At 57.8% G+C, this 17,823-nt stretch overlaps 1 protein-coding gene across 1 annotated transcript; it reads left to right on the top strand.

Annotated features, from left to right (window-relative positions):
* The first annotated feature begins 227 nt into the window (after nucleotides 1-227).
* On the top strand, nucleotides 228-17,759 carry HNRNPL (heterogeneous nuclear ribonucleoprotein L). The gene is made up of 13 exons (XM_058822814.1): nucleotides 228-464; nucleotides 2,067-2,185; nucleotides 2,802-3,039; nucleotides 3,296-3,381; nucleotides 3,863-3,959; nucleotides 4,428-4,500; nucleotides 9,634-9,705; nucleotides 10,753-11,048; nucleotides 12,584-12,705; nucleotides 13,995-14,196; nucleotides 15,287-15,344; nucleotides 15,992-16,087; nucleotides 16,739-17,759. Exons 1-13 carry the CDS (start codon nucleotides 228-230, stop codon nucleotides 16,795-16,797), a joined length of 1,755 nt encoding a protein of 584 aa, XP_058678797.1. The 3' UTR covers nucleotides 16,798-17,759.
* The last annotated feature ends 64 nt before the right edge of the window (nucleotides 17,760-17,823 follow it).

The raw sequence follows: 17,823 nt of genomic DNA, 5'->3' as shown, positions 1-17,823 counted from the left end.
GACCGTTGCGCGCGGCGACGAATGGTATTCTCAGGATAGCGCTGATGGGCAGCTCAGCGGACCAATAGGCGCGGGGTATTTTCTGTGACCGAGCCAATCACAACGGCGTGCGGCCTAGCGGGTGCGGCGGGAACAGCGTCAGCCAATTGGATGGCCGGACAGCCTTGATTGACGCGTGGGCGGGCCAATGGGGGCGTGTCGTGGGCGGGACTTCGGAGCGGGGCGCCATGTCGCGGCGGCGGTGGCGCGGCCCTCAGGGTGCCGAAGGTGGCGGACGCGGAGCCGACATGGGGAAGATGGCTACGGGCGGCGGCGGCGGCGGTTCGGGCCGGTATTACGGCGGCGGTGGCGGCGGCGAAGGCGGGAGAGCCCCTAAACGCCTGAAAACCGAGAGCGCGGAGGCGCCGCCTCATGGGCCCGGTGGGCCGGGGGGCGCGGGCGGCGGGGCCGGAGCCGGAGGATCGGTGAGAACGGAGGAAAGCGGGGTGGGGGTTTGGTGTAGGGAGCGGGGACAGAACAGCTCCTAGAGGGGGGGAAAACGCTGTGAGGGGATTACATGTGGCGGCAGGAGCTGAGGGGGGTAAAAGAGCTTCTGTGAGGGGGCAAAAATGGCGGGAAGGGCTGAGGGAGTAAAAGCTCCTGTGAGGGGGCACAAATAGCAGGAAGGGGTGAGAGGGTAAATGAGCTCCTGTGAGGGGGCAGAAATGGAGAGAAGGGCTGAGGGGGTAAAAGAGTTTCTGTGAGGGGACACAAATGGAGAGCAGGGCTGAGGGGGTAAAAGAGTTTCTGTGAGGGGGCACAAATGGAGAGCAGGGCTGAGGGGGTAAAAGAGCTCCTGTGAGGGGGCAAAAATGGCGGGAAGGAATGAGGGGGTAAAAGAGCTCCTGTGAGGGGGTAAAAATGGCGGGAAGGGATGAGGAGGTAAAAGAGCTCCTGTGAGGGGGTAAAAGTGCTCCTTTGAGGGGGCAGAAATGGAGGGAAGGGTTGAGGGGGTGTAGGAAACCTTCATGAAAAGTTAAAGGGGGAAAGAGGAGCTGAAGGGAGGAAAGAGATTTCAGTGAGGGGGGAAAATGTGGGGAGGAACGTTCTGAGGGGACAGACATGGCGGGAAGGGCTTAGGGGGGGAGAAGATCCCGTTTGAGGGGTTGATATTGGGGGGTAAATCTGAGGGGGGTAAAAGGTTTTCCTTGGGGGGTAAATAGGGAGGGTAAAAGATCCCTCTTGAGGGGGCAAATGTTGAGAAGGAGTAAAAAATTTGCTGTGCGGGAGTAAGTATTGGGGGGTAAATATTGAAGGAGGATAAAAGTTATCTGAGGGAGTGAATATTGAGGGGGGAAATATTAGAAAGATCATCCATGAGAGTGTAAATATTGGGAGACAAATATTGGGAGATAAATATTGGAGGGTAAATACTGAGGAATGAAAAAAGATATTTTTTGAGAGGTAAATAGTGGGAGGTAAATATTGAGGAGCGCAAAAAGATATTTTCTAAGGGAATGAGGTATAAATATTGGGTAGTAAATAATGAGGGATACTGGATATTTTGGGTGTAAATCATTTCTATAAAGGAGTTAATATTTAAGAGCGTTCCAATTTAAAATTTAAAAATTTAGGGGTGGTAGGAGTTCTGTTTTGACTCGGCCTGGCCCCAAAGCTGCGGTGTTTAGGGCTGTCCCCAAACCCATTGGGGCTGTCCCCAGCCCATCAGGGCTGTCCCCAAACCCAGTGGGGATGTCCCCAAATCCAGTGGGGCTGGTCCCAGCCCATCAGCGATGTCCCCAGCCCATCAGGGATGCCCCCAAACCCATCAGGGCTGTCCCCAGCCCATCAGGGATGCCCCCAAACCCATCGGGGCTGTCCCCAAACCCAGTGGGACTGTCCCCAGCCCATCAGGGCTGTCCCCAAACCCATCGGGGCTGTCCCCAGCCCATCAGGGCTGTCCCCAAACCCATCAGGGCTGTCCCCAAACCCATCAGGGCTGTCCCCAGCCCATCAGGGATGTCCCCAGCCCATCAGGGCTGTCCCCAAACCCAGCAGGGCTGTCCCCAATCCCTCGGTGTCCCCAGGAGAACTACGAGGACCCGCACAAGACGCCGGCGTCGCCCGTGGTTCACATCCGCGGCCTCATCGACGGCATCGTGGAGGCCGACCTGGTGGAGGCGCTGCAGGAGTTCGGGCCCATCAGGTGGGACGTGGGGACACCAGGGACACAGTGGGGTCAGGAGGACACTGGGGACACGGGAGTGGGGACACTCGGGTGGGGACATGCAGGGAATTTGGGGCGGACATTGGGGACATTGGGGACACTGGGGTGGGGACAGTGGGAGGGACGGTGTGCTAGGGACACCAGGGGACACTGGGGACAGCGTGCTGGGGACACTGGGGACATTGGGGTGGAGACACTGGGGGGACATGGAGGGGACTTGGGGCACACAGTGGGGACAGTGGGGTGGGGACATTCAGGGGACAGGGGACACAGAGATGGGGACAGCGTGCTGGGGGGACGTGTAAGGGACTTGGGGTACATGGTGGGGACACTGGGGTGGGGACACTGGGGACAGTGTGCTAGGGACACCAGAGGACGGTGGGGACACTAAGGTAGGGACACTCTGGGGACAGGGGACACAGGGGTGAGGACACCGGGGACACTGATGTGGGGACGGTGTGCTGGGGACATTGGGGTGGTGACACCATGGATTGGTGTCCCAGCTACACGGTGGTGACGTCAGGGGTTGGTGGCACCATGGGCCGATGCCACCGTGGGTTGGTGCCACCGCGCTGACCGTGTCCCCGTGTCCCAGCTACGTGGTGGTGATGCCGAAGAAGCGCCAGGCCCTGGTGGAGTTCGAGGACATCCTGGGCGCCTGCAACGCCGTCAACTACGCGGCCGACAACCAGATCTACTTCGCGGGGCACCCCGCCTTCGTCAACTACTCCACCAGCCAGAAGATCTCGCGGCCCGGGGACAGCGACGACGCGCGCGGCGTCAACAACGTGCTGCTCTTCACCATCCTCAACCCCATCTACTCCATCACCACGGTGCCTTTTGGGGCTTTATTGGGGTTTTATTGGGATTTGTGGGGGTTTTATTGGGGTTTATTGGGGTTTGGGGTCACCACCAACGTGCTGCTCTTCACCATCCTCAATCCCATCTACTCCATCACCACGGTCAGTGGGCTTTGGGGTGTCCTAGCTTGGCTTTGGGGGGTCTTTTGCTGTATTCTTGGGTCCTGGGCTGTATTTTTGGGGTCCCGTGTGTGTTTTGGGGTGCCCCTGACCCCCGTGTTCCCCCCAGGACGTGCTCTACACCATCTGCAACCCGTGCGGGCCGGTGCAGAGGATCGTCATCTTCCGCAAGAACGGCGTGCAGGCCATGGTGGAATATCCCAAACACGGCACCCCAAACCTGCTTGGGGGCTTTTGGGGGGTCCCCAGAATCCCAGTGCCCCCAATTCCCCCAGGAATGGGGATCTGAGGCCACCAGAACAGCTCAGGTGGCCCCACCTGGCTCAGAGCGAGGCTGTCCCTGTGTCCCCACCACCCTGAGGTCCCGAAATCCCCCAAATTCCATCAGGAATCCCCCAAATCCCATTGGGAGTTTCCCCTGTCCCAAATCCCTTCAGGAATTCCGGATCCCATTAGGAATTCCCTCAATCCCAAATCCCTCAGGAATTTCCCCAGTCCCAAATCCCATCAGGAATTCTCCGAGTTCCAAATCCCTCAGGAATTGCCCCAATCCCAAATCCCTCAGGAATTGCCCCAAATCCCATCGGGAATTGCCCCAAATCCCTCGGGAATTGCCCCAAATCCCTCAGGAATTGCCCCAACCCCAACCCCAGTTTGGTTTCCTTGACCTGCCCACGTTTGACTCGGTGCAGAGCGCCCAGCGCGCCAAGGCCTCGCTCAACGGCGCCGACATCTACTCGGGGTGCTGCACCCTCAAGATCGAGTACGCCAAGGTGGGCACACCTGGGACACTTGGGGGTACCTGGGCACACACCTGGGACATGGGGGGATACCTGGGCACACACCTGGGTACACCTGGGCGTACCTGAGGGTATTTGAGGACACACCTGAAACACCTGGAAACGGATGGGAATGTACCTGGGCACACCTGGGGGTACCTGGGCACATGTGGGGACAACTGGGCAGACACACCTGGGGATACCTGGGCACACCTGGAGGTACCTGGGAGCACACCTGGGCACGCCTGGGAGTACCTGGGCACACCTGGGGGTAGCTGGGCACACCTGGGGGTACCTGGGCACACACCTGGGGGTAGCTGGGCACACCTGGGGGTACCTGGGCACACACCTAGGGGTACCTGGGCACACCTGGGGGTATTTGGAGACACTTGGGGGTGGCTGGGCACACCTGGGGGTGGCTGGGCACACCTGGGCAGGTGCCAACCCGCCATGCCCCCCCAGCCCAGCCGCCTGAACGTGTTCAAGAACGACCAGGACACCTGGGACTACACCAACCCCAACCTGAGCGGGACAGGTACGGCCGGGCAGCCCCACCTGGGCTGGAAACTGGGGAGAGTTCCTGCAATTTGGGGATGAGCCGGGGGGTCCTTTCCAACACTGGGGGGTCTCACTCCAAAAATCCCTGGGGCTTTTCCTAAAACTGGGGGGGTTCCAGGGTCCTTCCCGAAATTGGGGGGTTCCAGAGGTCCTTCCCAAAAATTTGGGGATCTTTCCCAAAATTGGGGAGTCCCAGGGATCCTTCCCCAAAATTGGGGGGTTCTTCTCAAAATTGGGGGGTGCCAGGGATCCTTCCCAAAACTGGGGGGATCTTTCCCAAATTCAGGGGGTCCCAAGGATCCTTCCTAGAATTGGGAGTTCCTTCCCAAAATTGGGAGATCCCACCCAAATAAAGGGGAGTCCCAGGGGTGCTTCCCAAAATTGGGGAATCTTTCCCAAAACTGGGGAATCTTCCCCCAAATTTGGGGCTGGGGGGGTTTGTCCCGCGCCGGCTCCGCGCCCATCCAGGCAGACTCAGCCTCCTCTTCTTCCTCCTCCTCCTCTTCCTCCCACCTCACACCACACTGGGGGGGGCTCAAGCAACCCCCCAAAAACAAAAATCCAGGAGAAAAAAATCCCAAAAAAAAACCCCAAAAAACCCCAAAATCACCAACACCAGAGGCAGCAGCAGGAGCCCCCGGCGAGGGACGCGGCACCACGGACACAGAGCGAGGACATTGGTAGGAATTCTCCCATTCCCAAGGCACAAACTGGGGGAAATTTAGGAATTTCAGCAACATCAACACAACCCGGGAGCATTTCATGGGAATTTTGGCATTTCCAAGGCACAGTTTGGGTGGAACTTTAGGAATTTCTACATCAGCACATTCCAAGAACATTTTTTTTAGGAATTTTGGCGCCTCCAAGGCACAATTTGGGTGAATTTTAGGAATTCTTTCAACATCAGCACAACCCAGGAGCATTTAATGGGAATTCTGGCACTTCCAAGGCACAATTTGGGGGAATTTTAGGAATTCCAGCAACATACCAAGACACAGTCCAAGAACATTCTGAATCTTTTAGGAATTCTCTCACTCCCAAGGCACAATTTGGGGGAGTTTTAGGATTTCAGCAACATCAGTACAAACCAAGAGCATTTCATGGGAATTCTTTCACTTCCAAGGCACAAACTCAGAGGTTTTTGGGAATTCTTTCAGCATCAACACAACCCAGGAGCATTTCATGGGAATTGCACAAATCTTGATGGTTTTTAGGATTTCAGCAACATGGACACATCTCAAGAACTTTTTTTTTTAGGAATTCTCTCATTTCCAAGGCACAAACTCAGAGGTTTTTGGGGATTCTTTCAACATCAGCACAACCCAAGAGCATTCATGGGAATTTTCTCATTTCCAGGACACAATTTGGGCAAATTCAGGAATTCATCAGCACAACCCAAGAGCGTTTTATGGGAATTTTGGCATTTTCAAGTCGCAGTTTGGGGGGATTTTAGGAATTTCAGCAACATCAACACAACCCAAGAGCATTTCATGGGAAGTCTCATTTCCAAGACACAATTTTGGGTGAATTTTAAGAATTCCAGCAACATACCAAGACACACTTCGAGAACATCCTGATTTTAGGAATTCTCTCATTTATAAGGCACAAAACTTGGTGGTTTTTAGGAATTCCAACAACATGGACACATCCCAGGAACATTTCATGGGAATTCTGGCACTTCCAAGGCACAATTTGGGCGGATTTTAGGAATTCTTTCAACATCAGCACAGCCCAGGAGCATTTAATGGGAATTCTCTCATTTCCAAGGCACAAGCTCAGTAGCTTTTGGGACTTCATCAGCATCACCAGGCACACTCCAAGAATATTCTGGTTTTTTTAGGAATTCTCTCGTTCCCAAGGCACAATTTGGGTGAATTTTAGGAATTCTTTCGACATGGACACAACCCAAGAGCATTTTTTAGGAGTTCTTTCACTTCCAAGACACAAATCTTGATGGTTTTTAGGAATTCCAGCATATGGACACAACCCAGGAGCATTTCATGGGAATTCTCTCATTTCCAAGGTACAAATCTTGATGCTTTTTAGGAATTCCCTCCTTTCCAAGACCCCATTTTTGTCATTTTTAGAAATTCTTTTCTTTCCAGGACCATTTTTGGTCATTTTTAGGAATTCTCTCCCTTCCCAGACCATTTCCTTGGGGTTTTTAAGGAATTTCCTTCCCACACTTGGTCTTCCAAGACCATTTTTGGTGGTTTTAGGAATTCTCTCACTCAGAAGACAGAATCCCAGGGTTTTTAGGAAATCTCTTCTCTTCCGTGACTTGATTTCAGGGGTTTTAGGAACTCTTCTTCTTCCATTACTCAATCTAGTGTTTCTAGGAGTTCTTTTTCGTTCCACGCCAAAATTTGGTGGTTTTAGGAACACCCAGGGCCCTTTTTGGCGCTTTCAGGAGCTCCTGAGCATCCCTGAGGTGCCGACACCTCCCAAAAACCCAAACCCGGGAGGGAACATTCCAGAAACACCCCCAGGAACATTCCAGGAACACTCCCAGGAATGTTCCAAAAACACCCCCAGGAACACCCCCAGGAACATTCCAGAAACGCCTCCGGCAACACCCCCAGCAACACTCAAAGGAATGTTCCAAGAACGTTCCAGCAACATCCCAAAGAACATTCTAGAAACATTCCAGGAACATTTTAGCAACACCCCAAGGAATATTCCAAAAACACCTTCAGCAACACCCTCAAGAACATTCCAGAAACACCTCCAGGAACATTCCAAGAACATCCCAAATGCACGTTCAGGAACATTCCAGCAACATCCTAAGGAACATTCCAAGAACACCTTCAAGAACATTCCAGCAACACCCCAAGGAACTTCCCAAGGACACCCCCAGGAACATTCCAGCAACACGCCAAGGAACATTCCAGCAACACGCCAAGGAACATTCCAGCAACACGCCAAGGAACATTCCTGGAACACCTCCAGGAATGTTCCAAGGACAGCCCCAGGAACACCCCAAGAACATTCCAGCAACACCTCAAGGAACGTTCCAGGAGCATTCCAGGAACATTCCAGAAACACCTGCAGCAGCACCCCAAGGAACATTCCATTAACACACCAAGGAACATTCTGGGAACATTCCAGCAACACCTGCAGGAACACCCAAGGAACACTCGCAGCAACATTCCAAGGAACATTCCAGAAACACCCTCAGGAACATTCCAGAAACACCTCCAGGACCACCTCAGGAACACTCCAGAAACACCCTCAGGAACATTCCAGAAACACCTCCAGGACCACCTCAGGAACATTCCAGAAACACCCTCAGGAACATTCCAGAAACACCTCCAGGACCACCTCAGGAACATTCCAGAAACACCTTCAGCAACACCCTGTGGAACATTTCAGGACCACCCCAGGAACATTCCAAAGAACATTCCAGAAACACCCCCAGGGACATTCACAGGAACATTCCAAGAACACTCCTAGGACCATTCCCAGGAACATTCCAGAACATTCCAAAGAACACTGCAAAGAACATTCCAGGAACATTCTAGAGACCCCTCAAGAGCACCCCGAGAGAGCTCCCAGGAGCATTGCAAGGAACACTCCAGCCGCACCTCCAGGAACATTCCAGGACCTCCACCAGGAACATTCCAGAACGTTCCGGGAGCGCCCCGTGCCCGGGGGCTCTGGGGGTGCCCGTGCCCAGGCCGGGCCCCGTTTCTGGGCCGTTTTGGGCCGTTGTGGGCGCTTTTGGTGACTCTCGCCCTGTGCCGCAGGGCCCGGGGCGCGCCGGGAGAGCCGGGGGTAAGAGCAGCCCCCCAGGAGGGGCCCAAAGGACTTTATTGCCCCCAGGAGCTGTAAGTAGCCCCTCTGCTCTCCCCCTGCCCTTGTCTCTCTTGTTCTACACTTCTGCTCTCTTTCCCCCCTTCTTCTCTCTTTTTTTACACTTTTGCTCTCTTTCCCTCCTTTTTCTCTCTTTTTTTACACTTTTGCTCTCTTTCCCCCCTTCTCTCTTTTTTTACACTTTTGCTCTCTTTCCCCCCTTCTCTCTTTTTTTACACTTTTGCTCTCTTTCCCCCTTCTTCTCTCTTTTTTTACACTTTTGCTTTCTTTCCCCCCTTTTTCTCTCTCTTTTCCCTTTTTCTCTCTTTACCTCTTTTTCTCTCTCTTTCCCCTTTTTCTCTCTTTACCTCTTTTTCTCTCTCTTTTCCCTTTTTCTCTCTTTCCCCTTTTTCTCTCTCTTTCCCCTTTTTCTCTCTTTCCCTTTTTTCTCTCTTTTCCCTTTTTCTCTCTTTCCCCTTTTTCTCTCTTTCCCCCTTTTCTCTCTCTTTCCCTTTTTTCTCTCTTTTTCCCCTTTTTCTCTCTCTTTCCCCTTTTTCTCTCTTTCCCCCTTTCTCTCTTTCCCCTTTTTCTCTCTTTTCCCTTTTTCTCTACCGCTTTTTCTCTCTTTCTCCTTTTTCTCTCTCTTTCCCCTTTTTTCTCTCTTTGCCCTCTTTCTCTCTTTTCCCCTTTTCTCTCTTTATCTCTTTTTCTCTCTTTCCCCCTTTTCCTCTCTCTTTACCTCTTTTTCTCTCTTTCCCCTTTTTCTCTCTCTTTTTCCCCTTTTTCTCTCTTTCCCCTTTTTCTGTCTTTTCCCCCTTTTTCTCTTTTCCCTTTTTTCTCTCTTTTCCCTTTTTCTCTCTTTACCTCTTTTTCTCTCTCTTTCCCCTCTTTCTGTCTTTTCCCCCTTTTTCTCTCTTTTCCCTTTTTTCTCTCTCTTTCCCCTTTTTCTCTCTTTCCCCTTTCTCTCTCTTTTCCCCTTTTTCTCTCTCTTTCCCCTTTTTCTCTCTTTTCCCCCTTTTTCTCTCTTTACCTCTTTTTCTCTCTTTGCCCTTTTTCTCTCTTTTCACCCCAAAACGAAATCATGGCAATTCTGCAGGAGGGGAGGATTTGACCAAAACTTTGGGTTCTGAACCCACCCCTGCCTTCAGTCCTGACCCCCCCCCCATGTCCCAGTGCCGTGGGGGGGCTCATTACCATCCCTAATTAATAATTAATGATTAATCACCGCCTTTGTGCTGATTGGTGGGTGGGGGGTACCCGGGTTCTGTGGGGGGGTTTGGGGGGTTGTGACCCCTCCCCACGTGTGCCCCCCCCCCAGGAGAGCCCGGCGGGACCCCCAACAAACGGCAGCGGCAGCCGCCCCTGCTGGGCGACCACCCGGCCGAGTACGGTACGCACCGGGGGCTGGGGGGCTTGGGGGGCTTGGGGCAGGTTTGGGGGGGCTGGGAGGAGATTTGGGGGCTTTGGGGGGGCTGGGAGGAGATTTGGGGGGCTTTGGGGCAGGTTTGGGGGGGCTTGGGGCAGGTTTGGGGGGGCTTGGGGCAGGTTTGGGGAGGTTTGGGGAGGTTTGGGGCAGGTTTGGAGGGTTTAGGGCAGGTGTGGGGAGGTTTGGGGCAGGTTTGGGGGGCTTTGGGGCAGCTTTGGGGAGGTTTGGGGTAGGTTTGGGGACGTATGGGGGGGTTTGGGGCAGGTTTGGGGCAGGTTTGGAGGGCTTAGGGCAGGTGTGGGGGGGTTTGGGGCAGGTGTGGGGGCTTTGGGGCAGGTTTGGAGGGCTTAGGGCAGGTGTGGGGGGGTTTGGGGGGGCTTGGGGCCGGTTTGGAGCTACCTTTGGGGGGCTTTCAGGGGCTTGGGGCAGATTTGAGGGGGCTGGGAAAAGGTTTGGGGCAGGCTGGGGGTACCTTTGGGGCAGTTTTGGGGGGCTTGGGGCACCTTTGGGGGACTGGGGGCTCGCTTGGGGCAGGTGTGAGGGGGTCTCCTCTCCCTGGGGGTCTGTGCCCCATTGCCGTGACCCCTGTCAGGCTCGGGGGGGGGGGGGTCCCCTCTCCCCCCGGTTTGGGGTCCCCCTCACCCCGGGGGTCTCTTCCCCAGTTTGGGGTCCCCCTCACCCCATTTTGGGCCCGTTCTCTCCCCATTTCAGGGGGTCCCCGCGGCGGGCACCAGCACAACAAGGGCTACAAGCCCCCTCCCCACATTTGGAGTCTCCCATCACCACGGGGGTCTCTCCCCCAGTTCGGGGGTCTCTCCCCCGTTTTTATTCCCCATTTCAGGGGGTCCCCACGGCGGCTACCACCACAACAAGGGCTACAAGCCCCCTCCCCACATTGGGGGTCTCCCATCACCATGGCGGTGTCTCCCCCAATTTAGGGGTCTCTCCCCCAGTTCGGGGGTCTCTCCCCCAGTTCGGGGGTCTCACCCCCGTTTTTGTTCCCCATTTCAGGGGGTCCCCACGGCGGCTACCACCACGGGCACTACCACCACGACGAGGGCTACGGGCCCCCTCCCCCCCATTACGAGGGGCGCCGCATGGGGCCGCCCCCGGTGGGCGGGGGGCACCGCCGGGGTCCCGGGCGCTACGGGCCCCAGTACGGGCACCCCCCCCCGCCGCCGCCGCCGCCCCCCGACTACGGCCCCCACGCCGACTCGCCCGTGCTCATGGTGTACGGGCTGGACCAGGCCAAGATGAACTGCGACCGCGTCTTCAACGTCTTCTGCCTCTACGGCAACGTCGAGAAGGTGGGCTGGGGTCTCCAGTGGGGGCTGGGGGGTCCTCAGTGCGGTTTGGGGGGGATGTGGGGGGTCTGGACCAGGCCAAGATGAACTGCGACCGCGTCTTCAACGTCTTCTGCCTCTACGGCAACGTCGAGAAGGTGGGCTGGGGTCCTAAAGGGGTCCTGGGGGTCCTACAGGAGGTCCCTCACCTGTCCCAGGTGTCACCTGTCACTCACCTGTCCTCACCTGTGCCGTTCCACCTGCGCAGGTGAAGTTCGTGAAGAGCAAGCTAGACATGACCCCTTGTCCCAGGTGTCCCCTCACCTGTCCCAGGTGTCACCTGCCCCCTCACCTGTCTCACCTGTCCCTGTGTCCCTCACCTGTCCATGTCCCTGCCCCCTCTCACCTGTCCTGTCCCACCTGCGCAGGTGAAGTTCATGAAGGGCAAGCTGGGCATGGCCACTGTCCCCGTGTCCCTCAGCTGTCTCAGGTGTCCCTGTCCCCATCTCACCTGTCCGTGTCTCACCTGTCCGTGTCTCACCTGTCCCAATGTCCCTCATCTGTCTCAGGTGTCCCTGTCCCCATCTCACCTGTCCGTGTCTCACCTGTCCCAGTGTCCCTCACCTGTCTCAGGTGTCCCTGTCCCCATCTCACCTGTCCGTGTCTCACCTGTCCCAGTGTCCCTCATCTGTCTCAGGTGTCCCTGTCCCCATCTCACCTGTCCGTGTCTCACCTGTCCCAGTGTCCCTCAGGTGTCCCTCTCCCCATCTCACCTGTCCGTGTCTCACCTGTCCCAGTGTCCCTCACCTGTCCATGTCTCACCTGTCCTGTCCCACCTGTCACAGGTGAAGTTCATGAAGAGCAAGCCAGACGTGACCCCTGTCCCAGGTGTCCCTCACCTGTCCCAGGTGTCCCCTCACCTGTCCCAGGTGTCCCTCATGTGTCCCCTCACGTGCGCAGGTGAAGTTCATGAAGAGCAAGCTAGACATGACCCCTGTCCCAGGTGTCCCCTCACCTGTCCCAGGTGTCCCTCACCTGTCCCAGGTGTCCCTCACGTGTCCCCTCACCTGTCCCAGGTGTCCCTCACGTGTCCTCTCACGTGCGCAGGTGAAGTTCATGAAGAGCAAGCTAGACATGACCCCTGTCCCAGGTGTCCTCTCACCTGTCCCAGGTGTCCCTCACGTGTCCCCTCACGTGTCCCAGGTGTCCCCTCACCTGTCCCAGGTGTCCCCTCACGTGTCCCAGGTGTCCCTCACGTGTCCCCTCACGTGTCCCAGGTGTCCCTCACCTGTCCCAGGTGTCCCTCACGTGTCCCCTCACGTGTCCCAGGTGTCCCTCACGTGTCCCAGGTGTCCCCTCACCTGTCCCAGGTGTCCCCTCACCTGTCCCAGGTGTCCCCTCACCTGTCCCAGGTGTCCCTCACCTGTCCCCTCACGTGTCCCAGGTGTCCCTCACGTGTCCCAGGTGTCCCTCACGTGTCCCAGGTGTCCCCTCACGTGTCCCAGGTGTCCCCTCACCTGTCCCAGGTGTCCCTCACCTGTCCTGTCCCACCTGCGCAGGTGAAGTTCATGAAGAGCAAGCCGGGCGCGGCCATGGTGGAGATGGCCGATGGCTACGCCGTGGACAGAGCCATCACCCACCTCAACAACAACTTCATGTTCGGCCAGAAGCTCAACGTCTGGTGCGGATTTGGGCAACTTTGGGGCAGTTTGGGGCTTTTTGGACAATTTGGGGTCATTTCGAGGGGTTTGGGGGTCATTTTAGGGGGTTTTTTTTGGGGGGTCTCCACCCCATCTCTGCCATCGCCACCTCAACAACAGCTTCGTGCTCGGCCAGAAACTCAGCGTCTGGTGGGAATTTGGGGCATTTTGGGAATTTTTGGGGGTCCCTGAGTGATTTTGGGGGACCCCGAGTGATTTTAGGGGTTTGTAGTGATTTTTGGCCTGGATTTCCAGGGGTTTCTGCAGTGGATTTTTGGGGTTTTCTGACCCGCTTTTTCCCACAGAGATTTTTAGGGTGGGTTTTGGGGTTTTGGGCTTTTTGGGGTGGATTTTTGGGATTTTTAACCCTTTTTTCCCCTCGGCAGCATGTCCAAGCAGCACGCCGTCATGCCGGGGCAGTCCTGTGGGGTCTGTGGGGGATTTTGGGGCGGATTTTGGGGTTTTTGGGGTGTTCTGACCCGTTTTTTCCCGTTTTTTCACCGTTTTTCACCGTTTTTTCACCGTTTTTTCCCGTTTTTTCCCCGTTTCTCCCCGTTTCTCCCCTCGGCAGCGTGTCCAAGCAGCACGCCGTCATGCCGGGGCAGTCCTGCGGGGTCTGTGGGGGTTTTTGGGGCGGATTTTGGGGTTTTTGGGGTTTTCTGACCCGTTATTTCCCCGTTTTTTCACCGTTTTTCACCGTTTTTTCCCCGTTTCTCCCCGTTTCTCCCCTCGGCAGCGTGTCCAAGCAGCACGCCATCATGCCGGGGCAGTCCTGCGGGGTCTGTGGGGGTTTTTGGGGCAGATTTTGGGGTTTTTGGGGTTTTCTGACCCGTTTTTTCCCGTTTTTTCACCGTTTTTTCACCGTTTTTCCCGTTTTTTCCCCGTTTCTCCCCGTTTCTCCCCTCGGCAGCGTGTCCAAGCAGCACGCCGTCATGCCGGGGCAGTCCTGCGGGGTCTGTGGGGGTTTTTGGGGCAGATTTTGGGGTTTTTGGGGTTTTCTGACCCGTTTTTTTCCCGTTTTTTCACCGTTTTTTCACCGTTTTTCCCGTTTTTTCCCCGTTTCTCCCCGTTTCTCCCCTCGGCAGCGTGTCCAAGCAGCACGCCATCATGCCGGGGCAGTCCTGTGGGGTCTGTGGGGGATTTTGGGGCGGATTTGGGGGTTTTTGGGGTGTTCTGACCCGTTTTTTCCCGTTTTTTCACTGTTTTTCCCCGTTTTTTCACCGTTTTTCACCGTTTTTTCCCCGTTTCTCCCCGTTTCTCCCCTCGGCAGCGTGTCCAAGCAGCACGCCATCATGCCGGGGCAGTCCTACGGGCTGGAGGACGGCTCGTGCAGCTACAAGGACTTCAGCGGCTCGCGCAACAATCGCTTCTCCACGCCCGAGCAGGCGGCCAAGAACCGCATCCAGCACCCCAGCAACGTGCTGCACTTCTTCAACGCGCCGCTCGACGTCACCGAGGACAACTTCTACGAGGTGCCTTCGGCCTCGGGGTCGTCCTCAGCTCAGCCCCCTCTTGGTTTTCTCCCCCGTGCTCCTGACGTCTCCTTCTCTCGGCCTCGTCGTCCTCGTCCTCTCCTTCCTCATCATCCTCGTCCTCCCCTCCGTTCTCGGCCTTCTCCTCGTCCTCCCGTCCTCCTCATCCTCCTCATCATCATCCCCTTCATCCTCCTCTTCATCCTCTTCATCTTCCCAGCTCCAGAGCCCCATCCTGACCCCCCAAACCCCTTCCCCACCACCCAAATCTCCCCCTGACCCCCAAAAACCCCCAAACCCCTCCCTGAGCCCCAGACCCCCATCCTGACCCCCCAAACCCCTTCCCCACCACCCAAATCTCCCCCTGACCCCCAAAACCCCAAAAAACCTCCCCAAATCCCCCCAAAGCCCCTCCCCAGACCACCCAAATCCCTCCCAGAGCCCACAAATCCCCCAGACCCCCAAATCCTCCCCAAACCCCTCCCCAGACACCCCAAAGACCCCCCACCAAAATCCCCAAATCCCCATCCTGAGCCCCCCAAATCCCCCCAAAGACCCCCCAAAATCCCCAAATCCCCATCCTGAGTCCCCCAAACACCCCCCAAATCCCCCCAAACCCCTCCCCAGACCCCCAAATCCCTCCAAAGACCCCCCCAAAATCCCCATCCTGAGCCCCCCAAACCCCTCCCCAGACCCCCAAATCCCCCCAAAGACCCCCCCAAAATCCCCATCCTGAGCCCCCCAAACCCCTCCCCAGACCCCTCCCCAGACCCCCAAATCCCCCCAAAGACCCCCCCGAAGTCCCCAAGTCCCCATCCTGAGCCCCCCAAATCCCCCCTGACCCCCCAAAGACTCCCCCAAAATCCCCAAATCCCCATCCTGAGCCCCCCAAACACCCCCCAAATCCTCCCCAAACCCTTCCCCAGACACCCCAAATCCCCCCAAAGACCCCCCCCCAAAATCCCCAAATCCCCATCCTGAGCCCCCCAAATGCCCCCAAACCCCTCCCCAGACCCCCAAATCCCCCCAAATCCCCAAGTCCCCATCCTGAGCCCCCCAAATCCCCCCTGACCCCCCATTTTCCCCCCAGATCTGTGACGAGCTCGGGGTCAAGCGCCCGTCCTCGGTCAAGGTGTTCTCTGGCAAGAGTGAGTGGGGGTCCGGGGGGATTTGGGGGGTTCAGGGTGGGATTTGGGGGGTCCGGGGGGGTGTTTGGGGGGTCAGGAGGGGCGTTCGGGGGGGATTTGGGGTTTTTTTGGGGTCCAGGATGGGGATTTTGGAGGGGAATCGGGTGCTGGGGAAGGGGCTTTGGGGGGGGGGGGGTGTCACGGTGGGATTTGGGGGGGCCAGGGGGTCCGGGATGGGAATTTGGGGGGGTCAGGGTGGGGTTTGGGGTTTTTTTGGGGGGTGTTTGGGGGGTCAGGGGGGGTCAGGGTGGGGTTTTGGGGGGTGTTTGGGGGTCAGGGGGCATTGGGGGGGCTGAGGAAGGGGATTTGGGGGGTCAGGGGGGGTTTGGGGGTCAGGGTGGGGTTTGGGGGTGTTTTGGGGGGTCAGGGGGTGTTTGGGGGTCAGGGGGTATTTGGGGGGTGTTTGGGGGTCAGGGGGTGTTTTGGGGGGTCAGGGGGCATTGGGGGGCTGAGGAAGGGGATTTGGGGAGGGTTTGGGTGGTGGGGAAGGGGCTCGGGGGGGGGTGTTTGGGGTCTGGTTGGTTTTGGGGGGGTCAGGGACCCCCGTGTGACCCCGTGTGACCCCATGTGACCCCGTGTGACCCCGTGTGACCCCGTGTGACCCCCAGGCGAGCGCAGCTCCTCGGGGCTGCTCGAGTGGGACTCCAAGAGCGACGCCCTGGAGACGCTCGGGTTCCTCAACCACTTCCAGATGAAGAACCCCAGTGCGTGCTTCGGCCTCGGCCTCCTCCTCCTCCTCCTCCTGCCCTTCATCCTCCTCCGTCTTCTCCTCGCCCTCATCTTCCTCTTCTGCTCGTCATCCTCCTCATCCTTGTCCTCTTCCTCCTGCTCTTCCTCTCATCCTCCTCATCCTCCCAGCCCCCTCCTCATCCTGCCCTTCATCGTCCTCCTCCTCCTCTTCCTCCTCCTCTTCCTCCTGCTCTTCCTCCCAGCCCCCTCCCCATCCTCCTCCTCATCCTCCTGGGGGGCTGGGGAGGGGATTTGGGGGCTCGGGGGGGGGGTTGGGGAGGGGTCCTGGGGGGTCCTGGGGGTTTATGGAGGGAATTTGGGGGGGGTCAGGGTGGGCTTTGGGGAGGACTGGGGGTTTGGGGGGGGGTCCTGGGGGGGATTTGGGGGGTCCTGGGTGATTGGGGGGGGTCCTGGGGGGGATTTGGGGGCTCCTGGGGGTTTGGGGAGGGGTCCTGGGGGGGATTTGGGGGCTCCTGGGGGTTTGGGGAGGGGTCCTGGGGAGGATTTGGGGGCTCCTGGGGGTTTGGGGAGGGGTCCTGGGGGGGGATTTGGGGGCTCCTGGGGGTTTGGGGGGGGGGTCCTGGGGGGTGCCAGCCCCCCCTGACCCCCATTTCTGTCCCCCCCAGACGGGCCCTACCCCTACACGCTCAAGCTCTGCTTCTCCACGGCCCAGCACGCCTCGTAGGGGACCCCAAAACCGCCCGGGGACCCCCGGGATCACCCTGGGACCCCCAAAAATCAACCCTGGGACCCCCAAAAATCACCCGGGGACCCCCAAAACCACCCGGGGACCCCCAAAAATCAACCCTGGGACCCCCAAAAACCACCCTGGGACCCCCAGGATTCACCCAGGGACCCCCAAAAATCACCCTGGGACCCCCAAAAATCACCCGGGGACCCCCAAAACCACCCGGGGACCCCCAAAAATCACCCTGGGACCCCCAAAAATCAACCCTGGGACCCCCAAAAATCACCCGGGGACCCCCAAAACCACCCTGGGACCCCCAAAAATCACCCTGGGACCCCCAGGATTCACCCAGGGACCCCCAAAAATCAACCTGGGACCCCCAGGATTCACCCAGGGACCCCCGGGATCCCCCCAGGATTGACCCAGGGACCCCCAGGATTCACCCAGGGACCCCCAAAATCACCCAGGGACCCCCAAAACCACCCGGGGACCCCCAAAATCACCCAGGGACCCCCAGGATTCACCCAGGATTCACCCAGGGACCCCCGGGATTCACCCAGGGACCCCCAAAAATCAACCCTGGGACCCCCAGGATTGACCCAGGGACCCCCGGGATCCCCCCAGGATTGACCCAGGGACCCCCAAAATCACCCAGGGACCCCCGGGATCCCCCCAGGACCCTCCAGGAGCCCTGTGGGACCCCCAAGATCAGCCCTGGGAGCCCCGGGCTGACCCAGGATCCCTTGGAGACCCCAAACATCCCCCTGGGGACCCCCGGGATCCCCCCAGGAGCCCCTTGGGGACCCCCAAAGATCCCCCAAGGATCCCAAACCCCCCCTGGGACCCCCTTGGGGACCCCAGAGCCCCCTCTGGGACCCCCGGAATCCCCCCAGGACCCCTTGGGACACCCAAAGATGCCCTTGGGACCCCCCAAACCCCCCCCGGGACCCCCCCCATTTACCCCCATTTTTTTTTAAGGCCGGGGGGTGCAGCCCCCCCCCCCCTTCTGTCCTTCCCCCCCCC

This window comes from Ammospiza caudacuta, chromosome 35 (assembly GCF_027887145.1).
Source record: "Ammospiza caudacuta isolate bAmmCau1 chromosome 35, bAmmCau1.pri, whole genome shotgun sequence".
In the NCBI taxonomy this organism is placed as follows: domain Eukaryota; kingdom Metazoa; phylum Chordata; class Aves; order Passeriformes; family Passerellidae; genus Ammospiza; species Ammospiza caudacuta.
This window is presented reverse-complemented; position numbering and strand designations above follow the sequence as displayed.